At 53.5% G+C, this 25,183-nt stretch overlaps 10 protein-coding genes across 10 annotated transcripts; 8 read left to right on the top strand and 2 right to left on the bottom strand.

The window, feature by feature from the left end:
• Positions 1–806: 806 nt before the first annotated feature.
• On the top strand, positions 807–2,815 carry BO80DRAFT_436738 (serine/threonine-protein kinase; the record flags this gene model as incomplete). The annotated part of the gene is made up of 8 exons (XM_025720973.1): positions 807–849; positions 925–1,047; positions 1,101–1,212; positions 1,277–1,481; positions 1,532–1,687; positions 1,738–2,192; positions 2,247–2,276; positions 2,326–2,815. The coding sequence occupies 8 exons, from the start codon at positions 807–809 to the stop codon at positions 2,813–2,815; spliced, it is 1,614 nt and encodes a 537-aa protein (XP_025573163.1).
• Positions 2,816–4,134: 1,319 nt separating this feature from the next.
• BO80DRAFT_360869 (glycosyltransferase family 32 protein) lies at positions 4,135–5,166 on the bottom strand (the record flags this gene model as incomplete). Its single annotated transcript, XM_025715982.1, has 2 exons — positions 4,135–4,569; positions 4,633–5,166. 2 exons carry the CDS (start codon positions 5,164–5,166, stop codon positions 4,135–4,137), a joined length of 969 nt encoding a protein of 322 aa, XP_025573162.1.
• Positions 5,167–7,794: 2,628 nt separating this feature from the next.
• BO80DRAFT_447194 (fungal specific transcription factor domain-containing protein) lies at positions 7,795–10,149 on the top strand (the record flags this gene model as incomplete). Its single annotated transcript, XM_025721597.1, has 8 exons — positions 7,795–7,872; positions 7,926–8,042; positions 8,141–8,343; positions 8,399–8,610; positions 8,678–8,999; positions 9,049–9,595; positions 9,658–9,812; positions 9,912–10,149. The coding sequence occupies 8 exons, from the start codon at positions 7,795–7,797 to the stop codon at positions 10,147–10,149; spliced, it is 1,872 nt and encodes a 623-aa protein (XP_025573161.1).
• A 191-nt stretch (positions 10,150–10,340) lies between these two features.
• BO80DRAFT_152597 (CocE/NonD family hydrolase) lies at positions 10,341–12,749 on the top strand. The gene is made up of 3 exons (XM_025713800.1): positions 10,341–10,730; positions 10,781–12,343; positions 12,399–12,749. The coding sequence occupies exons 1-3, from the start codon at positions 10,531–10,533 to the stop codon at positions 12,487–12,489; spliced, it is 1,854 nt and encodes a 617-aa protein (XP_025573160.1). The 5' UTR covers positions 10,341–10,530; the 3' UTR covers positions 12,490–12,749.
• Positions 12,750–12,953: 204 nt separating this feature from the next.
• On the top strand, positions 12,954–13,849 carry BO80DRAFT_447192 (peroxiredoxin; the record flags this gene model as incomplete). The annotated part of the gene is made up of 3 exons (XM_025721596.1): positions 12,954–13,134; positions 13,181–13,362; positions 13,412–13,849. The coding sequence occupies 3 exons, from the start codon at positions 12,954–12,956 to the stop codon at positions 13,847–13,849; spliced, it is 801 nt and encodes a 266-aa protein (XP_025573159.1).
• Positions 13,850–14,087: 238 nt separating this feature from the next.
• On the top strand, positions 14,088–17,073 carry exg2 (putative exo-beta-1,3-glucanase). The gene is made up of 3 exons (XM_025724401.1): positions 14,088–15,455; positions 15,503–16,515; positions 16,568–17,073. Exons 1-3 carry the CDS (start codon positions 14,424–14,426, stop codon positions 16,977–16,979), a joined length of 2,457 nt encoding a protein of 818 aa, XP_025573158.1. The 5' UTR covers positions 14,088–14,423; the 3' UTR covers positions 16,980–17,073.
• Positions 17,074–17,715: 642 nt separating this feature from the next.
• Positions 17,716–19,561, top strand: BO80DRAFT_479437 (uncharacterized protein; the record flags this gene model as incomplete). The annotated part of the gene is made up of 6 exons (XM_025723299.1): positions 17,716–18,288; positions 18,335–18,596; positions 18,641–19,066; positions 19,111–19,217; positions 19,262–19,361; positions 19,413–19,561. Exons 1-6 carry the CDS (start codon positions 18,121–18,123, stop codon positions 19,559–19,561), a joined length of 1,212 nt encoding a protein of 403 aa, XP_025573157.1. The 5' UTR covers positions 17,716–18,120.
• Positions 19,562–20,569: 1,008 nt separating this feature from the next.
• On the top strand, positions 20,570–21,848 carry BO80DRAFT_427147 (uncharacterized protein). The gene has a single exon (XM_025719936.1). It carries the CDS (start codon positions 20,644–20,646, stop codon positions 21,403–21,405), a length of 762 nt encoding a protein of 253 aa, XP_025573156.1. The 5' UTR covers positions 20,570–20,643; the 3' UTR covers positions 21,406–21,848.
• A 32-nt stretch (positions 21,849–21,880) lies between these two features.
• Positions 21,881–23,775, bottom strand: BO80DRAFT_466770 (AATF family protein; the record flags this gene model as incomplete). The annotated part of the gene is made up of 3 exons (XM_025722801.1): positions 23,640–23,775; positions 23,477–23,576; positions 21,881–23,390 (listed from the first exon to the last, which is right to left on the bottom strand). The coding sequence occupies exons 1-3, from the start codon at positions 23,695–23,697 to the stop codon at positions 21,881–21,883; spliced, it is 1,668 nt and encodes a 555-aa protein (XP_025573155.1). The 5' UTR covers positions 23,698–23,775.
• A 152-nt stretch (positions 23,776–23,927) lies between these two features.
• BO80DRAFT_411928 (Mrp/NBP35 family ATP-binding protein) lies at positions 23,928–25,150 on the top strand (the record flags this gene model as incomplete). The annotated part of the gene is made up of 4 exons (XM_025717998.1): positions 23,928–23,996; positions 24,067–24,202; positions 24,265–24,384; positions 24,462–25,150. Exons 1-4 carry the CDS (start codon positions 23,940–23,942, stop codon positions 25,148–25,150), a joined length of 1,002 nt encoding a protein of 333 aa, XP_025573154.1. The 5' UTR covers positions 23,928–23,939.
• Between the last annotated feature and the right edge of the window lie 33 nt (positions 25,151–25,183).

The following is a 25,183-nucleotide window of genomic DNA, read 5'->3' as shown; positions in this document are numbered from 1 at the left end:
TTAAAAAAGGCAACGAAGAAGAAGAAGAAGAAGAAGGAAAAGAAGAAGAAGCAAAACCAAAAGCAACGAAAGGTGAGCGACCAGAAAAAGTAAAAATCAAACCCAAATCCAAACCCGCCAGCAGTGAGCGACATCCCTCCTCGGCCGTCCTTTTTGTCCGCGACACGCAGCTGGGGAGTTCCGAGTTACAGACTTACAGGCCACTTACTGCGGCCCGCCTGCTGGTCAGAACGAACGAACTAACCATCAACTACTCCGTCTTAGGGGCTGCCCCGTTCCTCTCACGCCTGGCTCGGAATTCCATCCCATAATCGCCTGCTCTTTTCCGCCCCCCTTCTCCCCCGACTAGGCCTCCGTTGGGTTGTCCTCGTCGGGATTTCTCTGTCACTTTTCAATCAACCTTCTGGGTTTTGGCTGTCATCACTCTTCATTGGGGTAGGTTTCACCTGGAAAAGGCTATCCCCCTGCGAATCGGGAAAATGAGCCCCTCCGCCCACGTTCTCCCGTGCCAATAGACCACCGCCATCTTCCGCAATTCTTCTGCTGCTGGCTAACACCTGTCTCGTCGTGTCTAGACCTGGATGTCCAGATCTCAGCATCTCCTATAAAGTTCCTCTTCCTTACCCTCCGACGTTCCTCAATCGCCCCTCCCCTATCCTCTCCGACCGCCTCCTCCGATCCCTGCAGACTATCCACCCCTCGCATCAATTCTTCGCTGTCGAAATCTAGCCGTGGCTCGAATGGGATGTTGCTGGAGGTGACTCAGAAAAAAGATTTCCAGCGTCTGTGGTTACACAACTTTCTAAATGGGAAACTCGCAAGGGAAGCAGGTGGCTCCCACCGATGAGTGTGCGTATTGGTCTTGCTCCGTCATGCGTGTGGCAGAGGATATTTGACCGTGGGGATGCTGACAATGCGGCGCAGTGAATTTGAACCAGTTTCGCCTGTTGCGGGTGGTTGGAAAAGGTGCTTTCGGCAAGGTCCGTATCGTGGAGAAAAAGGACACCGGATTGACGTTTGCGCTGAAGTATATTCGAAAAGAAGAAGGTACGTTGCTGCATAGGAAAAAGTGCTCCCACTGACAAGGTCTTCTCATATAGTGGTTCGGTCGGAAAGCGTACGGAATATCATCCGTGAGCGGCGAATGCTCGAGCACTTGAACCATGCGTTCCTTTGCAACTTGAGATACAGCTTCCAAGATATTGAATATATGTGCGTCCTGCAACAGCTCTCCCACACGACCCTCCCACGTCTTTAGTCGCTGATAATTGAGAAGATATATTGTGGTGGATTTGATGAATGGTGGTGACCTGCGATTCCATATCTCACGGAAATGTTTCACGGAGGAAGCAGTGCGCTTCTGGATCGCTGAGCTGGGTTGTGCTCTGAGATATATCCACTCGCAGGGAATCATCCACCGTGACGTCAAGCCGGACAATATTTTGTTAGATTCTGAGGGACACGTTCACTTGGCAGATTTTGTAAGTCGGTTCGGATGCAATTCGGTTGTTATCACGCTGACCATTCTTAGAACGTCGCCTCCGATTTTCGACCCGGCAAGCCTCTAACGAGTAAATCTGGAACGTTGGCGTACCTTGCCCCGGAGGTATACGAAGGCGGCGGATACTACTGCGAAGTCGACTGGTGGTCACTGGGAGTTACGTTCTACGAGTGCATCTACAACAAGGTCGGTTGCCTAGGTACAGCTTGATATCGGCTAGAACTGACATCATTTAGCGCCCATTCGAAGGTCGGAGTCAGGATGTCCTCAGCGAAAACATCAAAAAGGCGCAACCGAAATACTTCGTCACAAACCCCGCGGTTTCTGTTCCATGCCTGCGAGCAATGGCGGCATTCATGGAAAGAGACCGGTCCAAGCGAATCGGTGCGATCAGTTTTGAGAGTTTCACTTCGCACATGTTCTTCGCCGATCTCGACTTTGTGGCGCTCGAGCAGAAGGAAGTCCCGCCCGTGTTCCGACCCTCTAGCGACAAAACCAATTTTGATGCTACATACGATCTGGAGGAATTGCTCTTGGAGGAGGCACCGCTCGAGGCCAGAGCCCGCCGGCAGAAACCCAGAGCGGAGTTGCGGGAGGATGCGACGGCCAAGGAGATCCGAGAAGACGAGTTACACCGTCTCATTGAGACGATGTTTGAACCCTTCGACTATACCAGGGTGACTTATGCAGGGTATGTCGGGCGTCAGACCACGAGCATGTTGGGGCACGAGCTAACCGATAGTAGAAACGCCGCGGATGCGATTGCTGCATCGACGTAAGTCCCTGTGCTTGTATTTCTATGATTTTTACTTACCGTGATTTAGAAACCCGGAAGAGTGCCTCCCGATACAGTCCACGCATTCGCGACAGGTCTCCCAACCCGACCTCTCGAGAAACTCGCCTCCCCTGCGGAACGATGGCTCTGCCAGTCACTTGACTCAACCTGACACTCCGTCCCCTCTCAGCGAGACCCCGACATCGCAAGCGTCTCTACCTCTTCCGCCACCCCCGCCGGCGCCACCTTTCCACCGCCCTTTACCACCTTCTGCCGCTCACCCGCGAGGCGCAACACGCAAGCAAAGCAAGGGTGGAGGAGTTCAGATGGTACTGGAAGAGGCCGGCAGCTGGAGCGAGCTTGCTGACCACAGCTCCACCCTTCCCGCGGAAGGCTACGATACCGGTTCCATCAAGGGGAAAGGCTCGAACAGCGGCATGCTTGCTTTCCTCAGCAGGAAGAAGGGGCGCGACAGGAGCCCGAAGCCCCAGGAGCCGGGTGTCCTGGGTAAAGAAGGCGCCAGGCAAATTATCAGTTGAAGGGCTCGCATTCGATACCCGGAGGAGGAACGCTTCGCTATGACTTGACCACTGTTGGACAGTTCGATAGAGATTTTTGCCCGTTGAGAAGCTCGCGCTTTTCGATACGAGATAGCATGCTGCCTATCTCGCCGCCTTTCGTTCTGGGGCGTTGCCATAAGAATCGCATACAACTGGGCCGCCGAGATTCGACTCGGACGGACACGCAGCACCGACTGAAAGCTTGCTTTTGGGGAGGTTTCATAATAAGCCACCCGTGCCGGGTGGATTATGCATTCGTTTTTGTTTGCCGACGCCAACCTCGACCGTGAGACGAGTCGCGGAAGCGACCTCGAGGGCGTCTTGGTGTGGCAGCATCATTCTCAGTCGTTTTTATAACCGTCCCGGATTCCCGTTGTCCGAGTGACTGGTTTGTCTTGGTTCTCTGGACCGGCGCAGATCAGCTTCTTTCTTTGCACTTGTATTTCCTTGAATGGTGTTGGCTCCGGAGTTGTACAGATGGGAGTGGCATATGACGATTTCTAATTTATCTATCCTTGTGACATACCAACGATGGTCGAGATGTACCGTTTTTCTTCTCTAATTTCCCATTCTGTTGTGCGTGTTTGAGATCTTTGTGAGGCGTTTGCATACCCGGTGGATAGTCGAGGCCCTGCCGTGGATTGTACCAGGCATGCAGAGCGGGGCCGGCCGTGACTGTCATTGTAACTAATGATGTTTCTCCCTTCATTATACCTATAGACCTTGAATGGACCATTACTTGCCAGCCTCCGTATCAAGTCAATCCGCGTAAGGCATACATGAGTCCTGTCAGTCCATCTTATGCTGTCACTCCTGTTCTTGGGCTTGTCTCAACATCAAAAACCGGCACCGGTCATCCCGAAATTACCTCGATATATAGATCTCGCTACATAAAACAGGGAATACAATTGGAATGATCATCTTCACCTAGGGTGAGTCCTCTTCTTTTCAACGTGTCTGACTGTGTTGGACCAACTAAGCTGGTCTGCCAGGTTAGTCGCTTTCGCTTTCAACTTTGAGTATGCTGCTCTCCGCCTGTCATTTATATGGCTTGCCTTCATTTTAGTAATTCGAGTCTTTGTATCTCCTGGGACTCAACCGAAGGGGTATATGTGTATTAGATGCCATTGCTTCCACTGCTGCCATTCCAGGAAGGAATGAGTCAAGAACATGTCTACATAAAATCCCATCGTGTCTAAATACCAACATGAACATTATATCCAATCATACAAACCTATATACCATACATATACACATCCACCAACACACACATATACAAAACCCCCCTGGGTACCCTCTCACTCCCCCCCATTCTCATTCTTCCACGACCCCGCATAATGATGCGACACCAAATACGCCCCCTGATCCAAAGGATATCCACCCTGCCGCGCCGCAAACGCCGCCTGGGGCAACACCAACACATCGCCCAACAACCGCGGCTCCCTTAACCCGGTGATATTCGCCCGCCCGATCTTCTCCCCCAGTCCGCGACTCAAACTCCCTAACACCGCCATCGTTAACGCCTGCGGACCACTCGCGTCCACTACATCTGGGATCATGTCCATGGTGATTTCTTCTATGGTGGCGTTGTTCTGCTCCGCGATGGTTTCGAGTTGGTTCGCGACGTACTCGATCGCGGCTTTCATGTGTGGGGATCCCGGCCGCGATAGGACCGTCCAGCTGGCGAATTGCCAGCCGTCGAATTCGAGGCCCACGATTGTGTCCACTTCTATCTCTTTCCTTTCTCTGTTCTCGTTTGGTGCTTCATTTTGGTATTGTTCGGGTGGATCAACCACCCCAAGGCCTAATCCCCACTCCAGCAACGAGACCTCGCATGAAACGTCCAAATCAGCCCATATGCCTCCATCATGGTACAGGATCAGCAAGCGGAGTAAGTCCGCTTTCACGATGGGGACTTGAATCGCATGATACAGGGTCGCGATGGACGGCCAGGTGTCTTTGAATGCGGAGTCCACGTACGCGGAACTGCTCTCGTCGGAGAGGATCTCGTGTCGGAGGGAGGGTGTGAGGGTCTTCCACGTGCTGATGTAGCTGTCGCTTGGGGGGGTGAGGCCTCGAGGGCCGGTTTTTTGCCACAGTTTTAGGGGAATTGTGGGTTTGGGTTGGGTTTCGTGTTCGGGGGAGGGTTCGGTGGGTGGAATTGAGGTTGTGGTGGTTGGTATTGGGGACGGTGATGGGGTGGGTGTGGTGGCGATGGTGGTTGGGAGGTCGAGGACGGGTTGGCGGAGGAGTCGGTGGAAGAGGTAGAAGTTGAGGAGGACGAGGAAGAAGAGGAGGGTGAGGGTGGGGCGGTTGGGGAGAGTGGTCATTTCTGCGGTTTGATTGTATTGGTGATTGTTGCAGTGGAATTGTGGTGGTGGTGTGGTTATTGATGCATCGCAATTAGGTCTGGTAGGTGGTGATGGCAATGTAAGGCAAAGGTATCAGTAAAGAGCGTCAAGAGAATCCGGTGAATCAACAAAATAAGGGAATTAGTACATGTCCGACACCTATGAATGAAATCAACGAAAGTAGAAGTATAGGTATGTAGGGTCCACGCCCTTTTAAGTTCTGCGTCTGCAGCTGCAAAGTCAAAGAAAAAGAAAGAAAACCCAAGCAAGGCAACCCGCGCACTTATGTTTGACTTATACGAGTGCTTAAGGATCGGAATGACTGGCGAGGAGGTCACTAAATCCAAGTCTAGCCAGAGACAGACAGCGCGTAGAACATCAATGTCCTGAATGGACGGGCAATTCCAGCCGATTGGAGCCGGACCGTCAATCAGGATTCAGGGTCCAGGGTGTGGGTGGAGATGCGCTGTGGACTCGGTTGTTGGGATCGTCGGTATCTGGAACAGTATTACTTGATTTTCTTTTCTTTTTGCTGTTCCTGCTTCCGAGTCTGTCTGGATTATGGAAGTATGGCTGCTTATGCATGGGGGCTGTTTGGAGAATTGGGGCGGCTAGTGGATGGGATGCTTTGACTTTTTGGGTCCTTTCTTTGTGGCGGTGGAAGGATGGATGGAATAAGCGCTGTGGAGTGTGGACTGTAGGGATGGATGGTAGATAGAACCCTATCAGGGGATGAATCTGAGATGTCATTTGTCGTTTGACCATTGCTTAGTGACCAAGGTGGTACTGGTGGTTCACCCTGCATGTCACACAACAGCCGCTCACGTTGTTGGTCCTGTTGTGTATCGACCAGCGATCACGTATATGATTATGCAGTCGAAAATCGATATCACCACATAGTTATTACTCCATCCTCCGTAAGTAGATAAAGGTCTGGGCCAGACCACTGGAAGAATAAGCTTAGTCTAGTTCCGTGCGAGGCCAGACTGAAGCTTACTATAGTGTACCATTCCTCTCTGAGCTATTTATAGCTAGGTTTGGATTGGGTTCAATTTGTTTGTCACCGACAGCAGCGTCAACCACACTACCGAATGATGCATGTTTCCCTTGCGGCGGTTATGTGAATATAGATAGAATATGTGCCTTGGAGAGGGATCACCTGTGCCGACTCACTGAGTCGACAGAGTATTGCCGTCTGTTTCGAATGTAGTGGGTGATGCAGACGAAACCCCTGAGATCACATCATCTTCTGCACTTGGACCCATAATCTGAATGAAACTAATTAAACATCTAAGACCGTCTTCACTTGACTGTATCTCATTGGATAAGAATAGGATGTGTGCCCAACTTTATCCGAACACCCACGGGACGCAGCATCCACCGCGACCCTGCCGTAGGCTGAGAGTCAGTTCGGGCGATTGAGTGGGGAATACGAGGTGACTTTCATTTGCCTGTGCCGGATGGCCCGGGTGCCGGTTCCGGCGGGGGGATGTTGATAACTTCATGGGCTGAGCTGGGCTGGTGTTGGGAACGTGGTATGAGCTTGGTCGTGTGTGGTACCTGTGTCAGGCTGTCAGCTATGCTAAGCTTCGATTCCGCACAAGCATAATTTGAATCTCAAAATTTGGATGAGCTGAGGCCATCGCTCTGTTCCAGATTAAGATTGCAGTGGGGCGCTCTCCGCCTGCCTGTCTTGAAGAAGCGTGGTATATGACTGGCAGATCGTTACCGCCTTGATTATTTGCTGCCTGAGGCAGAAAACAAGTCCTGAGGCTTCCTAGTTTGAGAGCTAAGCACTCCGCCAGGTGCATGTTTTGGCGCAATCACTTGTCAAGACCACATTTGCTCCGCAGTTCGGTTGTATGGATGTCAAGGGACGGAGTACTCCATAGTGACTGGCGACTGCAGCTAATCGAGAGACAGGCGGCAGATAAGGAACCAATTGGAAAGCTGAATCAAGCGCCCGCCGCGTACTCCGTACAACTGTCACAGCTGTCAGTTGCTAAACACTATCCAAAAGTACCATCTCCTACACTAAAATATCGACTATGTTCATTTCACGAATGGTGACTGGTCTTCACTTCTCGGCCTGAACCCCAGGAGAGTTCTTCCGGTCAATGCCCAAGCTTCAAAGGCCGCCAGTTTGGACGTAAGCACTTGCTATTGTGCGCTATCTCCAATGAAAGAAACATAGTATTCGCGATACCCGGTACATCCCAATCTGCATCCAGTTACACCTCCCGGCGGTGAATCCTTTGTATCTTGGTTCTCTACACCTCTGCTCCGCTTGTCGTTCATCTTAGCCTTTGTTCACCCAACATTGTGTTCTATCTATACCGCTGAGGATTTGATGATAAAAGCTGAATCCCGATCAACTCCCGCAATCATGGCATCGTCACTTGATCAGCCCGATTCAACACACTCCACTCCCTCCACTACAGCCTGTCAGCGATGTCGCGAGCGAAAGGTACCTCGCCATGGTAGTAACTTGGCGCAGTCGAAAGTGCTGAACAGTCTAGCTGCGGTGTACTCGGGAGCATCCCAACCTGCTCACGTTGTCTCCGCTCGAAGATCCCCTGCTACTATCCGTCGCCGCCCGATCGCAAGATGTTGGCGCTGGACCGGTGGGCTCGAAAAAGGCAGCAGCAGGGCCTGGAGTTGGATGAAAATGCAGAGAAGACGATGGTTAGAAGTTCCTCCTAGTTGAGACATCAAGTTGACACTATTGACCATTTCAGAGCGCTTCGGCGGAATCCTCTACCGGCCCAGGTGGACATGGCTCCGCCACCACAGCCAATCTCCAGCCCCTGCAAAGTGGCCCGGGGCTTGGCTATGAAGCAAGCCGAGTAGCCGATGTTAGTGTGGGTAGATCCTCCTTTTCTTGGGGAGAGGTAATTCGACTACGAAGGACTGGCAACGTTCAGTATATTTGGAGACAAACTAACGCGTCGAGTACCATGTCGAAAAGACGGCATCAGCTGAACAGCTAGAAGCGGCTCTTCCGCCTCGTGCTCTCGGAGTCAAGCTTCTCGAGATCTTTGTGTCACACAAGGCTACGTCATCTTTCATGTTCCATGATGGCAAGCTTTTTAGTGATTACATGTCAGATGTGATGCCTCCTTTCATGTTACGGGCTATATTCGCACTGGCATCCCTGTACGTTCGTCACGGAAAACTTGAAGCTTGATCAGGCCACCTAATCTGCATCCAGGTTCTCAGAGCCTGCATATTTGGGCACCCAGGAACAATACTCAAATGATCGGACTGCCAACAGAGAAGTGAGTGACTCATGGGCGGAGGTCGCTGGTCGGCATGTCTTAGGTCACGTAGATCGTCCGGCCCTCGAGACAGTCCAGACATGTTCTATCTTAAGTCTATATTGGTTTGCGGTTGGGGAACTTGAGCGAGCGAAAATCCATGCCAGTATGACTCCATCCTGACCTAACCATGGCTTTCAATGACTTGGTTACAAGGCTATCATACACTTCAGCACGCATTCTAGGCTTCCATTCGCAGTTTAACGATGCCTCGGAGAATCCAGCTGTCGCCATGGACCGGGAAATTCGGCGTCGAGCGTTCTGGACGTGCTGGATAATTACTTGCTTCATTCCTTACGATGACTCCTTCGCAGTAAGCCACATAGCGCATGCCACTGATATCATCCTTCCAGCAGCAGATGCCCCGTTTCGACGGCAATGTGTCGTTCCTATACAGAAAATGAGTAGCGCCTGGATGCCTGTCTCATGTTCCGATGTTGCCGGTAATGAAGAGCCATCGATATTAGCAGAGTTCGTGAAAGCATTGGGAGTATAGTAAGTGGAAGCCACTAGTCCTCCCCGAACATCTGCTAATTGGTAGTAGCTTGGAAGTCCAACGACTGCTGGCCCGGTTTCACGAGATTCCATTGCACCTTCGGTTCAATGAGGTAGTTGCGCTTCACCAAAAGTCAACCAATCTCTACCGATTGATCTCGCCGGCTGCGAAGTACAACGACACACACACGGGATTGGACTTGACCTCAATCGGTAGAGCATTTACGGTGGAGGCTGTTTTCTCTTGGTGTGCGATTAACCTTCACAGGAGCATGGTTCCTCTGTTTTCCGGCCAGTCCCTCGACAAGGCATCTCTACACGTGGGGATTGTAGACACCTGCACTCAAGTTGTTGTCCAACAGGCCAACAAGTTTGCTAACAGGGCTGATGGCTTGTTATCATTGAACTTTGATTTGTCGTATATCCCTCCTATCGCCGGTTACTGTGCCTTCGTCAGCGCCTCGGTGTATGCGATTCTGATCCACAAACGGGAAAATTTCACCTCACCGACGCTATCATCTTTGCGACATAAACTGCTTTCATGCATGGTGCTTTTAAGCGGGCTCAAGTCCTACTGGGCTACCTTGCAGCAAGCGGTACGTTTGTAATTCTCATTCTGATCGACCTATAGTCGGCAACGGTCCACTCACTGTCACAGTGGGAAAGTTTGACGCCCTCTCTACCGATGACTGTATCCACTGAAGATCTCACTATTCATCGCAAGAGGTTGATTCAACGAAGCGTGCGCAATCCAGACGAATTAGTCTCCCCGACCGAGAAACTGATCGGCCCCCACTCTGGCTGGCTGTTGGAGTCGGTTTCAAAGTGCAGTCGTATTTATGCCCAATGGCAATATAGATATATAGCACAGGACGGAGTGGAATCTTCCAGACCAGCCACTGATACATGTAGTACCTCACCGGGATACCACGAGGCGAAGCCGTGCGACCATATCAACAATGATACGGACATTCTCGGCCTACATAACAGAATCCCACCGGATGCAGTTGCAACACCTGCAGATGACATTTTACCGTTCGCCACAGTTGACAATGATAAATTCTTGCTGTCGTTTTTCAACTCTGACGTGGACTTGGCTATGCTGGCACTTGCACGGTGCGAACAATCGGAGTATTGGAAAGATCGGTAAATGTCTGATGAATACTTATGAAATGGGCGGTTCATCAAAGTTGCATTGTGATGTTCGCTTGGGTGGACATGTCCGGAGTATCGGGTCGATACTCAACGGTCCGACACTTGCGCTGCGCAGATCTAATTGGTCTATGTTTTAAGTGAATGAAGACAGTCGCGACATGTGCGAGTCCGGGTTCGGAATGTTCGGTAAGAACATCATATCGGACCGAATGATTGCTGTTGTCTCCTTGCAGCTCACATCACCCGCCGTGCGTATATATAGGTCTGGCAGACAACCATCGAGGTTGAAAGCAAACACATCGCCATCCAATCGTGCGCGCATCTACAACGCTTCAATCTGTATTGATTTAATATTCTATATTGAATCAACCGAGCCATGCCTCTTCAGGTCAAGGATGCCAGAACCGTCGACAAGACAACCTATTCATACATCGTTGAACACAACGTCAGTGTCCCTCTCCAAATTGGCGGCTTGATCCGGTGCAACGTCTATCGGCCAAAGTCCACCGACGAAGGGGAGAAGTTCCCTGTGTTAGCGACCTACGGACCATATGGGAAGGACATTCCCTACAGCGAGTATGTTTGCCTTTGCACCTTCTATTGTTGCAAATGCTGATTCGACATAGATTTCATCCAGGGAGCTTCAAAAGTGTTCCTTCCGAGCATCAGACGGGGCAGTCGGCCTGGGAGACTCCCACCCCGAGCTACTGGACAAAACATGGCTATGTCGTGGTGCGAGCCGACGAAGTGGGAACCGGTCAGTCGCCCGGAAAGCTTGACATCTTGAGTCGCGGTAATACCGTTGAAGCCTTTTACGACCTAATTGAATGGGCGGCGGAGCAGGAGTGGTCATCAGGAAAAGTCGGTCTTCTGGGAATCAGCTATTTTGCCACGACGCAGTGGTGGGTGGCCAGCATGAATCCCAAAGGCCTAGCGGCTATTGTCCCTTGGGAAGGGTTTGCGGATATTTACGCCGACGCCATCCGACATGGGGGTATCCTTTCCACCACGTTCTTTGGAAACTTGCGAGACCGACGTCTCGCGGCAAAGCTGGCTCAATCGCCCGGATTTACTGGGAACTGGTTTGATCGACAGGTCTCTTCGAACCAGTACGGGCTGCCCGGAAGGGCGGCGCGGCATTACGGGCCAGATACCGTTGATGGCGATCTTAGCCCCGAAGAATTGTATGAGAACCGAGTTGACTTCGTCCATGATACTCATAAATACCGATACCGCGACGATAAGCGTTGGACGCAGGTGAACTTCAATCCGGAGGACATTCGAGTTCCCATACTTAGTGGTGCTAATTGGGGCGGTGTTGGCTTGCATCTTCGGGGCAATGTTTGTGCCTACATGCAGGCAGCATCCGAATTCAAGTATATCCGTTTCTTTGTCGGCCGGCATGACCTACCCTTTTATTATCCCGAAGAGGTGGAAGTCCAGCGCAGCTTCCTGGACGCATTCTTGAAGGGTGAGGACCGAGTCGGTTGGTCCGTGAAGGGTGCAGTGCCTTCAGTTGACTTGATGCTAAGAAAAGGGTACGATGTCAAGGCCAGTGACCCCGAGGGCGAAAAGAGATTTTCACGGCGAACGGAGACGGAATGGCCAATTGCTCGGACCCAGTACACCAAGTTCTACCTCTCCTATGATATGGGATTAAGGCGGGGCATTCCAGCCGAGCCCTTTCCCCGAAAATTGAGCTACGAAGCACTTGGAACCCAGCAATCACCGCAGTCCATTGTGTTCACGACCTCTGCTTTCGAATCAGAAACTGAGGTGACCGGCCACATCACTGCCCACCTGAACGTGTCGGTGACTGCCAACCTCAGGAGCAATATCACGCCATCTGATATTGACCTGTTTCTCACTCTTCGCCATATCTCCGCCGCTGGAAAGGAAATCTTCTATACTGGTTCATTTGGCGACCCTATCCCGGTGACGAGAGGTTGGTTGCGCGTCAGCCTGAGAAAAGTGAACGAATCGCACCCCAAGCACCGGGAGTGGCTCCCTCATCGGGATTATTGCTTGACCAATGTGCAGCCGGTGATCCCTGGAGAGGTTTATGCCGTTGATATCGAGCTCTGGCCGACCAATGTGGTGGTCCAGCCGGGTGGCAAGCTAGTTTTGGAGGTGAGCTCGGGTGATACGGCTCAATCGGGGGTATGGGAGCATAATGATCCTATTGATCGGTAAGTCTTCCTTATAATGTGGGGCCTGTTTGCTAACCAGCCTGCTTCTATATAGGAGCAAGGCCACTTTTGAGGGGATAAACAGCATCCATTTTGGACCGAGCTATACTAGTTATATGACTCTGCCGATTATTCCTCCCATATAGGAACAGCTATCTAAGTGGCTTAAGTCGGACATTTAGAGCATTGATATGAGTCTGAGACAGCTGAAACCCGGCTCATGTTACTACTTCTAATTCCTGAAATCATTGAAAGCTTGGTATTGTCTGCCAGTCAGCTCACGTTTAGTCTGGAGTATTCGGTCGGAAGCAGAGTACCTTGAGCACAAAATGTGTACGATGAACACTCGCTCGTGATTAGTAGAGCCTGCTTCCACCTCGTTTTAACGAGTGCAATAAAGGAATTGCTCCTCTTCATCCTACTACCTTGTACGTAGTGGATAAAGACTCATCCGGCGGAGTCAGACATGCCTGAGGCACGGTTAGCTGCCCAAACCGGCTAGCGGCCCCCCGCTGATGCAATCACGCAAACAGCTTGAGCTGCTGAGACTCGGAACCCCAAAGCTTCCATTTCCTCTTCATCCATCTCAATTGCCCCAAAGTCAATCGCAATGGCCTCTATCCTTCCCCGTGCCGGCTTCCGTGCCCTGACTGCTCTCCCCAGAGCTACCCCCCTCTCCCGGGTGTCTTTCGCCCAGCTTCCTCGCGCTCAGCCCCGCCTGCAGCCCCTCTCTCGCCGGTTCCTCGCAACCATTCCCCAGGAGCAGCCTCGTCTGCGTCTCGGATCGACCGGTAGGTCTAACTACCTCTTTTAATTGGAATGTGCTGACTCGTACAGCCCCCAACTTCAAGGCCACCACCACCCATGGCGAGATTGACTTCCACGAATTCATCGGCAACAGCTGGGCCATCCTCTTCTCCCACCCCGCCGACTTCACCCCCGTCTGCACCACTGAGCTGGGCGCTTTTGCCAAGATGAAGGATGAGTTTGAGAAGAGAGGCGTCAAGATGATCGGACTTGTGAGTAGCTTGCGCTGGTGTTCGTCCTCCGCTAACCCTGAGGTTGTAGAGTGCCAACGACCTCGGCTCCCACGACAAGTGGATCGATGACATCAACGAGGTTGCCAACACCAACGTCCAGTTCCCCATCATCGCCGATGCCGACCGCAAGGTGGCCTTCCTTTACGACATGGTCGACCAGCGTGATTTGGACAACATCGCCGAGAAGGGCATCCCGTTCACCATCCGCTCCGTCTTTATCATCGACCCTGAGAAGAAGATCCGTCTCACCATGTCGTACCCTGCCTCGACGGGCCGCAACTCCGCCGAAGTCCTGCGTGTCATTGACTCCCTGCAGACGGCGGACCGCAAGGGCATTGCCACTCCGATCGACTGGAACGTCGGTGAGGATGTGATTGTGCCTCCCTCGGTGTCGACGGAGGATGCCAAGAAGAAGTTTGGTGAGGTGCGCGAGGTGAAGCCGTACCTGCGTTACACCAAGTACTAAGTGAGCGGGGATAGATTGTAACAACACTAGTGTAACGATAGAAAATATACAGTAATAAACTGGTAGATTGTCAGACTGACATTGTATTAGATCAGGGTCCAGTCCCCTGCTGGTCCCTGATGCCCCGAACTAAACCCGATGCAGCCCGTCTCCGCACTAGACCCCAAACGGCAAATCCCATACACGGCCGGCGTGTGTTTCAAATCGGCCGTATTTTGTTTATCGCCAGACGCGCCGGCCTCGAGCTGACCTCGTCCAGCTCAATCCCCGGTTCCTGGCGACCCCGCTGTGGTACACTTCCGACTAGTGCTTCCTCCCATTGTATCTACCATCTGACCGTCTCCCCCCCAATTCCCAGCCGGTAGTACCACCGTCCCATCTGCCATCTCCAACCCACGACTGGGCCACCGTCAGCGTGGGACGGAGCAGTCTAGACTGATCTGACCGGCGGGGCAACATTCCATCCCTCGCCCGGACCTATCGACCCAATTAATTTACTCCCGCATTCTTTATCCCCCTCCTCCCCCAATCCCCATTCGCTCCGGACCTTTACTTTATCTAACCTCCCGGTTGCATGCCGAGCCCGTCCCGCAGTCGGGACCACCTGGGCGACACCCAGCGGGATCCCGACCCAAACTACTACTACTACTACTCTCCCTCCATCTACCAGGGCGAGACGGAGGCGAATAACTCTGACGACGACGACGACGACGACGACGACGAGCACCACGCCCACCCACGACCTTACGATTACGAGCCCCACGACCAACACGATGTCCACGAATACGATAATGATTTCGAGGAACCTTGGGTTCCGTTACGCGCGCAGGTCGAGGGTGATGCATGGCGGGAGGGATTTGAGATGGCGGTTCCTACGGAAGAGGATGTTACACAGGCGAGGGAGTACCAGCATGATTACCAGTATCGGATGAGTGGGGGTCTTGGCGACGATGCGCCGCTGCGTGGTGCGGAAGGTACTGGGGGAAGGAAGCCGAAAGAGAGACCGGATCGGGAGACGCGCAGACAGCGGAGGAAGGAGAGGTTGGCGGCGTTTTTTAGACATAAGGGTGGGGGTGAGGCGTCGGGGTTGGTCAGTGGGGATGCGTTGGCCAAGTTGTTGGGGTCGCAGGATGGGGATGAGGATTGTTTGAGTCATTTGGGGGTGGATGCAGCGTCGCCGGGGGAGGGGACTCGGCAGCGCAAGGTGCCAGTTTTGAGGGAGGAGCCGTTGATGTTGAGGCCGTTTCCTGCGGTGGCGCCGAGGGGTCAGATGCAGGGGAGGGTGGTTTCGGGGGCGCAGTTGGAGGAGGGAGGGCCGGATGTGGAGATGAGGCATCGTGGTGGTGGTGGTGGTGGTGGTGGTGGTGAGGGATCGGCGATGGAGGCTATGATTCCTAAGGAGGGTTCGGTGGGCAGTGGGAAGAGGTCTGCTGCTGCACGGCCGTCGTTTTGGAAGCGGTGGGAGAAGACGTTTATCTTCTTTGGGGTGCTGTTGCTGCTGGCGGCTATTGCTATTCCGGTTGGGATTATTGAGGCGAGGAGGCTGCGTGATAAGGGGAATGGAGGTGGCAGCTCGGATCTGGGGATCAGTCGTGATAGCATTCCGGTATGGTTGACCATATGTGTGTGTCTGGGTGAAACTGACAATGGTAGGCCTACGCCAGGGGGACATATCTCGACCCGTTTACGTGGTATGACACCAGTGGGTTCAACTTGACGTTCACGAACGCGACAGTCGGTGGCTTGTACATCATGGGACTGAATTCAACGTGGAACGACTCAGCCCAAGCGAACGAGAACGTGCCACCCTTAAATGAGAAGTTTCCGTACGGGTCACAGCCTATTCGCGGTGTCAATCTTGGAGGCTGGCTGTCCATTGAGCCCTGGATTGCCCCCTCGCTCTTCAATTCTTATACTTCCGACGAGGGAATTATCGACGAGTGGACACTATCCGAGAAACTCGGCGACCAAGCCGCGTCAGTGATTGAAAAGCACTATGCCACCTTTATCACCGAGCAAGACTTTGCCGACATCAGAGATGCAGGCCTCGACCACGTCCGGATGCAATTCTCGTACTGGGCCTTGGGAACATACGACGGGGACCCGTATGTCCCCAAGATTGCATGGCGATACCTCCTCCGGGCCATCGAATACTGCCGCAAATACGGACTGCGCGTGAATCTCGATCCACACGGCATTCCTGGCAGCCAGAACGGCTGGAACCACAGTGGTCGACAGGGCTTGATCCGCTGGCTGAACGGTACCGAAGGGGAGCTGAACCGGAAACGGTCTCTCGAGATGCACGACCAGCTCTCGCAGTTCTTCGCGCAAGACCGGTACAAGAACGTTGTCACGATCTATGGCCTCGTGAATGAACCTCTCATGCTGTCCCTTCCCGTGGAAGCCGTTCTCAATTGGACCGTTCAAGCCACCGAATTGGTACAGAAGAACGGCATCAAAGCCTGGGTTACCGTGCACGACGGCTTCCTCAATCTGAGCAAATGGGACAAGATGCTCAAAACGCGCCCGGATAACATGATGCTGGACACCCACCAGTACACCGTCTTCAACACGGGCGAGATCGTCCTCAACCATACGAGAAAAGTGGAGCTGATCTGCGAGAGTTGGTACAGCATGATCCAGGCGATCAACGTCACCAGTACGGGGTACGTTCCCTTCCCCCTCCTCCGAAACAACATCTAATGAACTTTAATCTAGCTGGGGTCCAACGATCTGCGGCGAATGGTCCCAAGCCGACACCGACTGCGCGCAGTACCTCAACGACGTCGGCCGCGGCACCCGCTGGGAGGGCACCTTTTCCCTGACCGACTCGACGGAATACTGTCCCACCGCGAGCGCCGGTACTTGCAGCTGCACGCAAGCGAACGCCGTTCCGGGCGTGTACTCGGAGGGATACAAGACATTTCTACAAACATACGCCGAAGCCCAAATGTCCGCCTTTGAGAGCGCTATGGGCTGGTTCTACTGGACGTGGGCGACGGAGTCGGCGGCGCAGTGGAGTTACCGGACGGCATGGAAGAATGGGTATATGCCGAAGAAGGCGTACAGCCCGGCGTTCAAGTGCGGGGACGCGATTCCGAGTTTTGGCAATTTACCGGAGTATTATTGATCTGCAGATTGGTTGGGCATAACGGTCATCTAAAGCGTTCACCTAGGAGCATCTATGTAACTTATCTACCTCTGAGCAGCTCGTTAGATTAAAGACCTCTTTTTCACAAGCACACACACACACACACAATTAACCTCCAACTTGGCAACAAATGTCTCAAACCTAATAAATGCCAAAATCCCAACCCCTGAAGGGGACCCTCCGCCCGACGGCAAATTACCCAATCCAGCCCGCCCGCCAATGCGGGGATGGGATGGGCCCAGAACAGCACTATGCGGGGGATGCTCCCAACGAGGCCTAGCCGCGGCCCCCATTCAATCTACACGGCAAAGTCTTTCCGTCCGACCCTCCTCGCTCGCTCCCGTCTTTCCCATTTCTCATCCCCCCATGACCCATGACCCATGACCCATGACCCCATCACACAAATCGAGGAATCGTCTGATTGCGGGCTGGTACGTTCATGTTCCCTCCATGCCCTTTGGGTCGTTGTCCGTATGCCCCGCTAATCAATCCCCTGGAACACTTAAGTCAACGATGTCGCGGTATGTACTAACTATAACTACCTTTCTCCGGTGATTAGCATAGCTGGTTGTGGGAATGGACTAGCTAATCCTGGCTTATTTCTTCTAATGCAGTGCGTCATTTGAGATGTATGTTGCCACCAACACCAACACCATCATCGCCCCATGGTCTAGACTTTTCGATTAATTGACTTTTGGGGTGTTGTGCAGGTGATACTAACATCCCGTCTTGTATGCATTGTCATCGGGCGGGGGTGGCATGTAAGAGGGGGGTTAATGTTCGGTTTCGGAGGGGGTTGGATTTAGCCGGGGATCATGATGTCCTGTTTCCGGAGAGAGAATTGTGGATGGGGGTGATGGGGCCGGGTTAGTATTTATTTATTTTTATTTTTATTTATTTTTTTTTTGCTGGAGGAGGGAGGGGGAAGGTGCTGACTGACTGACTGGTTGAAGTTCGGTTTGTGGATGAGACAGTGGGGATTAAGAGGTTGTATAGAGTTGTTGATGGGGGAGAAGAGAGCGGCTCTGGGGATGTTGTTGGGGGGTTGGTTGGGGAGGGTCGTGGGTTTGAAGCATTGAGTTCGAGTGAAGGATTGGGGGATACGTCTGCGATACAGCAAATGCGTGATGGCTCGGCGCATGAGGTGGGGGGTTGGACGGGGTCTTTGAACCGGGCGTTGGAGTCTAGGGATTTACAGACTGCTTGCTTGGTACAGGAACAGAAGCTGTCTTTCAATGACAGAGAGGCTACGCTGATGCGGAACTACGTCGAGAATATGGCGTTGTGGGTGAGTATGGGGTCACTGGCTTGTTGGCATAGGCTGATTGTTTCAGGCAGATATCACCGACCCGCATCGACATTTCGAGGTAGAGGTTCCGGTGAGGGCAATGCAGGAACCGGTGCTGCGATTTGCCATCTTTGCGTTCTCCTCTCGGCATGTTGAACGACAGAGCAAGGGCAACGAGGCAGAGGCACTGCAGTATCATAACCACTGTCTGCAACTTCTGATTCCGGCGCTGTCGGGCTCAGGAGGGGACTTGACGGATGTCGTTCTTGCTGCTGTTGCGATCCTACGCCAGCATGAGGAAATGGAGTGTATGTACGGTGACCATAAGGGTATCACCAGCTGACTGACTTAGATGACGATAACCAGTTCCATCTGACTGGCGCAGCACATATACTCAACACGATATCGTCATTTGGATCCTCCGGCGGACTAGGCGAGGCAGCTGCTTGGCTCTGTCTTCGCGAGGATATCCACGTGTCGCTGATCTCGCAACAGCCTCTGCGGACAAACCTGCAAAGCTTCCATCAGTCAGATATATTTCTCAGAACGGACGACTTTGCTTGGGCCGCGCGGATGGTCTTCTTACTAGCTAAAGTGCTGAAATGCGCATTCAGCCAAGTGTCCTCGCCAGAATATACCGCCCTACAGAGTATGGCTCAGGAGGTCGAAGACTGGAACATGAGAAAGCCATCTTCTTTTCATCCTCTTCGAGTTCTTCCTCGTGACAGAGATGTGTCCCGTCGATTCCCAGAGGTGTGGATGTTGCTACCGGTGCATGGTGAGTTGCCGTACACTTTTCAATGAGTCTACTGACTTTATCAGTGATCGGGGTCCAGTACTACCACATCGCCAAGATTGTCCTGGCCTTTTCGTGTTGCCCAAGTCCTTCTCTTGCTTACGAGAGTTTCAAGAATTCACGAAACATCGAGGTTGGTTGCTGAACTATATTGCTATAATTGTTCTGACAATGCAGAAAACCATTCGACACCACCTTTTCATGGTGCTCGGCTTGGCCAAGTCGAATCCCAAAGCGGAGAACACGCTTTTCACTGCACGGCACAGCTTGGTAGCCTGTAGGTGACAGCCCAGGTATCATGGTATGGTCACCTTACTGACACCATTAGGGGGCTGGGTCATCCGGCAGAGACCGGATCAAGAGGCGGCCGAGATTCTCCTGAGGGAAATGTGGACTCGGACAGGCTGGGACGTGGCCGCATCGATCCAGTCTTTACGGGAACAATGGGCCGACGAGGACACGGATGCCGAGTCGTGACCTGCCGAAACACTCCAGCAAGCGACAGGTGCTATCCGAGCCGTCTGCTGGATAGATCACTCCGGCTCAGTATCTGCCTTGCCACTTGATGGCCCAACGCTGCTGCCCTAGGGTACGTAATGCAGGCGCCAACAGCAGCCTGCGCTGGCTTCGGTTTCATTTGTCCGGCATATGCAATGGATCGAGTGGCTGAAGCTTAAAGGACGGTACGATCGAGCGTTGTGACGTGCTGATTGGCAGATAATGATCGTAGATCTCACTGGTGCAGAGGTTGCGCTGTGTCCATCAAATTGGGCATCCTACCCAGGATGATGCGACGAGACCCTGACTCGAGCGGTGCAGTCTGCCGACCAGTTGAATCCTAAACTGGGGCCTATCGGGCCTCACGGTGCTCATTCTGGCGGTGTAGAGATCATTCGCCTATGAAGTGGTGATGAATCTTGAGATTTAAACTAGAACGGACCGCACGGAGCACCCTGCAGGGTGCGCCCCTATCACGATGGCCGTGGGTCTGCATTGAGCCGACTGTTGAGCAACATGATTGCCGTTCCGATAGGGTCCAAGTGGACGCTGGTTGAACAAGGTTGGACAATGGGCCAGGACGATTTCACATTCCAGAGTTCTAGGGGTGATTGTCGAGACCGAAAGCGTCAGGGACAAAATCAATGGGACGTGAGCTGATCCACGTGTAGCCACAGTGTAACCCTACTTTCCTAGCCCGGCTCCGGTTCCGTCCATTTCTGAAGATGCCTCATTACTCGGGGGGGATCTCCTACTAGTCACCGGAGCCATCCTTCCTTCTTCACTCTCACTACTCTTCACTAGTCCTGACTAAAACGCCACGGCCAGCTCCACCGATCAGCTGGACGATCCTCAATCCAATAGTGCACGTGAAGCCTCCGCAAATTGCGAACATCCCTGCCCATCCTCGGTTCCGCATCCCGGTTCCGCAGTTACTAACTACCCCTGACCCTCATTGGAACCCCGACTTTAAGAGCCGGTCCGGCCCAATGCTTGCTGTCAGTCCCTTCTCCATTCCCCCGCATGTGCAGCCTCTACTTTCCCTTCCTTCAATCTGCCCGATGCCTGACCCAACGACTCGCCGTTTCTCCCTGCGGTCCTTTTTCCACAGTAAAAAGGACCGCCGGCCGACCTCTATTGCCACCACCTCGGACTACCTCTATGAGAAGATCCCAGACCATCATCATCATCATCTCCCGGAGCTAGAATCTCCCTCGCAACCATCCCCCACGTCTCCCCGCGACCCCCCAACCCCAACCACACCACCACCACCAACCCAACCCACCGCATTCCTCTGGCAAGACATCGACTCCCCTGCAGACTCAGACCCCGACTACCCTCACTACCTAAACGACGACATCACCCCCCCAATCTACCCCACCACCACCACCACCACAACCACCAAAACCACCAAAACCCCAGAGAAAACCCCCGACCTCCCCCCCGACCTCCAAACCATGATCACCACCACCAAACAAGCCCTCCACGCTCAACTCACCAACCCCGACACCCCCATTACCTCCCTCCCAGGCTACAACGACGTCAGCGGCGCCGTCGTCGTCGACTGGGACGGACTTCCGCATTTCCTCTCCCCGCAGGAAGAAGAAGATCGGAAGATGAAGCTCCAGCGCGCGGTCAAGGAGAAGATGTTGGGGTTGCCGAGACGGACGGATTTTGAGTGGGAGCGGCCGGGTCAGGAGCAGGGAGGGGATGTGGGAGGGACAGTGGGGAGGAGTGTTTCGTTGCCGAAGTATAGTCCTGTGAAGGGGAAGGCGGAGGGATTGGCAATGGGGAGGGTGGGGGGGAGGTCTTCGGTGCGGTGATTAGCTGTTTCCAGTGGATGTGCTTTGGCTATTTGCCTTTGGCTGGATGAATGGGATGTTGAGGGCCAGGCATTGTCTGTCTGGCTGTCTGGCTGTCTGCTGCTTGGCATGAGTCGGTGGATTCATCGTGGTTGCTTTGCTCGACCGTGGAAGAGAATCGATCAGGGTATGAGCAGACAGCACAGCAGCACCATCACGAGCCGAACTGGAATTGCATCACGATTAACGACTTACGACACCACATGACAGATCGAGAGGATACAATTTTATCCCCGTGAAGGATCAACCACACAATCGAACAATCAAACAAACTGCGACTTTTGTTGTTGATGCTGTATCAATCACCACATATATACACGCACGCACGCACGCACCTTTTACCTCCATTCCAGTATGTAGCACTGTACTATACATCCATCACACATGCAATTCCAATCCAATCAATCAATCAATCCCATCAAAGGAATGAACCAACTTAGCTCCTAAAAAGCCTCAACCCCCCCTCCTCGCGATCCTCCTCACTCTCCCCCCCACTCAATTCCTCCTCCTCCCCATCCTCCTCCCGTAGCAACCCACTCGCCGACCTCCCCAACAACGACGCAAAGAACTCCTCCCGCGCATGCTTCGTCCACGAGCCCCGCTCCTCCGGCGCCATAAAATTCTGCAACTTTTCATGCACATCGAACCGCATCTTCCGGCCCTTGGACGCCCGCGTATCCACATCCCGCTTCACCTTGTCCTTCCGCATCCCGGTCACGGGGTGCACGGCGGCTCCCCCGCGCGACGGTAATTGGATGTGCAGGGTGTCGAGGCCGTTGGTGATCGCGTCGGAGGACGACATGCGCTGCTCGACGAGGTCGCGGAGCAGGGATTGGTAGAAGATGGTGTCGTCGTAGATGGGACCTTCGGTGCTGCTAGTTGTAGAGGAGGAGGAGGTATCTTGACGAGCGCGCTTCGCGGCCCGATCACCTGTCTCGGTAGCGACCTGGGCGTCTAGGACCGCGGTGATGGTTTGTTGGCTGGTCGAGGAAGAAGCAAGGAGTTTTCCGCGCGTGTTGGCCGTGTTGGAGTTTGCGTTGCGGACTTTGGCGGACCATTTGTCGAGGATGGTTCGGCGGTGGGGGTGCGCGGTGGATTCGAGTTCCGTCATGCGGCTCCAGAGGGTGGCGGTGGAGGTGGAGGTTGTGGGGGTGGGACGTTTGCGCTTTTTGGTTTCCTCCTCGCTGGGATTATGTTGGGCGTCGGCGAGTGCGACGCGCAGGTCTTCGAGGGTGGACCAGAGGGCGAGGGCGGCGGATTCGGCGGAGGTGATGGCTTCGGAGTCCAGATCGTCGGTGGATTCAGCAAGGGAGAGCTGGTTGATTGCCGAGAGGCCTTTTTGGAGCTTGATCCGCGTGTTGAGGAGGGCGTCGAAGGTCGCGCGTTGTTGTTTCACGGCTTTGCCTTTGATGGCGTCGGCTTTGGCGGCTTGGGAGATGGTCGCCGCGATGGTTTTTTGATCGGTTGCCATCAGACGGCGGAGTTCGTCGCGGTCGTTGTTGGCGCTGGAGCTGGGTTTGCGGGCGTGGTCGGACTCATCCTCGTCGGATTCTTCGTCGGAGGGGATCTCGTCGGAGGGGATTTCATCGTCCTCGTCGGAAAGCATCTCGTCGAATGATCCCTCGCTGTCTAGCTCGTCCGACTCGTCTGTTTCCATGTCGTCGACCTCGATCTGCTTCTTGCCTTTCTTTGCCTTGGAGGGTCGGGTCTCCTCCTCCTCCTCCTCCTCCTCTTCTTCCTCACTGTCTGAGCCCTCGTCCTCGTCGCTGCCGAGCTCCAGATCCTCGTCTTCCTCGTCTTCGTCCTCATCTTCGTCGTCGTCGTCACTCGACCGCGCCGCAAACGGATCGTCATCGCTGTCGGCCTCCAATGCCTCGCGACTCACTTTCGACCCGGCGTATTGTTTTCCAAGGGCGACCGGATCCTGCTTGCGCAGTTTTGCCTTGCTGTATACACCGTTAGCAATCACACATCCACCAGGAGCACCCCATTCCCTAAACCACCACACAAAAGAAAAGAGGAAAAAACTAACCCAACATCCTGATAATGTTCCCTCCCCGCACTGGCATCCTTGTCACCCGCCTCCTCATCACTATCTCCATTCCCGCGATCCAAATCCTCCGGATCATAATCTAAGTGCCATTAGCCTCTATTCACCCTCATCCTCACCACCCAATCGAAAGAATAGGAAATACCTCTCGGAGTCAAATCCTCTAACTCAGCAATCTGTTCCGCCAGAGATTTCGGAGCCATGGCTGCGCTGTTCTTCTGCAAGAAATTAAACCAGACAAGGTAGCTAACAGTTACCGCGATAACAACTTTTTTTTTTTTGTTTTTCTGCCCGAGATTTCGGGATGCGGTAGCGGGGTTACTTTCTGCTTGGGGGAAGGTGTGGGATATTTGGGGGTGGTTTTGCCGGCGGTGAGGTTTAACGGGCAGTATCTATGCGGATGGATTGAACCCATTTACAACCATCGGTCTATTCATCATTCACCATGTTGGGGAAGAGATTGTTTTCCACGGCTAGGGTGCTGCAGCATGAGAATCCGTTGGTACATTCCCCTCTCTCTCATATAATCTTCAGTTCAGGATCTATGAAAATGAAGCTTATGGAATAATCAGGGCCTCCCTCGCTCCGGCACTCCGCCCTCATTCCGCAGTCGTCGCGGACTCCCCGAGAAGCGCAAGATCCGGGATGTGAAGAAGGTGATTGCGGTGTCGTCTGCCAAGGGCGGCGTAGGGAAGTCGACGATAGCTGGTAATCATCCTCCCCTGAGGCCCCCAACATATACACAACGAGACTAAGAATAATGATGACAGTCAACCTCGCCCTCGCCTTCGCCCGTCGCGGCATCCGCACCGGCATCCTCGACACGGATATCTTCGGTCCTTCGATCCCAACCCTACTCAATCTATCAGGGGAACCAAGACTGGATGATAGTGCGTTTATACCCCCCTCATCCCTCCCATACCATACTCCCCAGCAATCTAACCCAACCAACCTCGAATGGTATTAGAAAACTGCCTCCTCCCCCTAACCAACTACGGCCTCAAATCCATGTCAATGGGCTACCTCCTCCCCTCCTCCTCCTCTGCACCCCCCTCTGACTCCTCCTCCCCCACCCGCCAACCCATGGACCCAACCCCCATCTCCTGGCGCGGCCTCATGATCACCAAAGCAATGCACCAACTCCTCCACAGCGTCTCCTGGGGTCCCCTCGACGTGCTCTTCCTCGATCTCCCCCCGGGAACCGGCGACGTCCAACTCACCATCAACCAGGAAGTCATCGTCGACGGAGCCGTCATCGTCACCACGCCCCAGGATATCGCGCTGCGCGACGCAGTCCGCGGCATTGGCATGTTTCAGCGCATGGAGGTGCCGGTGTTAGGTATGGTTAGGAATATGGCGTATTTTGCATGCCCGGGGTGTGGGTTGCAGACGAGGATTTTTTCGAATGGGGGGCATGTGCAGGGGTGTACTGGTAGTGGTGATGGGGGGTGGGGGGTGGAGGCGGAGTGTCAGAGGCTCGGGGTGGAGTTTTTGGGGGATGTGCCCCTTGATGCCAGGGTTTGTGAGGATGCGGATCGGGGGGTGCCGACGGTTGTGGCGGAGGAAGGGGGGGAGGATATGGGGTTGGGAGTGAGGAGGAAGGCGTTTTTGGATATTGCGGAGCAGGTGGCGAGGAAGGTGGGGGTGCAGTGGTGATACCTGTCTGTCTGTCTGTCTGTGTAGTGGGAT

The sequence above is a fragment of the Aspergillus ibericus genome (genome assembly GCF_003184845.1).
Source record: "Aspergillus ibericus CBS 121593 unplaced genomic scaffold BO80scaffold_33, whole genome shotgun sequence".
In the NCBI taxonomy this organism is placed as follows: Eukaryota; Fungi; Ascomycota; class Eurotiomycetes; order Eurotiales; family Aspergillaceae; genus Aspergillus; species Aspergillus ibericus.
This window is presented reverse-complemented; position numbering and strand designations above follow the sequence as displayed.

Excerpts from the sequence above, each read along its gene's own strand:
- BO80DRAFT_152597 (XM_025713800.1), top strand. The coding sequence starts at position 10,531 with ATGCCTCTTCAGGTCAAGGATGCCAGAACCGTCGACAAGACAACCTAT. Across the intron at positions 10,731-10,780 it reads AAGGACATTCCCTACAGCGA|ATTTCATCCAGGGAGCTTCA; the intron begins GTATGTTTGCCT and ends GATTCGACATAG. Across the intron at positions 12,344-12,398 it reads CATAATGATCCTATTGATCG|GAGCAAGGCCACTTTTGAGG; the intron begins GTAAGTCTTCCT and ends GCTTCTATATAG.
- exg2 (XM_025724401.1), top strand. The coding sequence starts at position 14,424 with ATGCCGAGCCCGTCCCGCAGTCGGGACCACCTGGGCGACACCCAGCGG. Across the intron at positions 15,456-15,502 it reads TCAGTCGTGATAGCATTCCG|GCCTACGCCAGGGGGACATA; the intron begins GTATGGTTGACC and ends TGACAATGGTAG. Across the intron at positions 16,516-16,567 it reads ATCAACGTCACCAGTACGGG|CTGGGGTCCAACGATCTGCG; the intron begins GTACGTTCCCTT and ends ACTTTAATCTAG.
- BO80DRAFT_427147 (XM_025719936.1), top strand. The coding sequence starts at position 20,644 with ATGCCTGACCCAACGACTCGCCGTTTCTCCCTGCGGTCCTTTTTCCAC.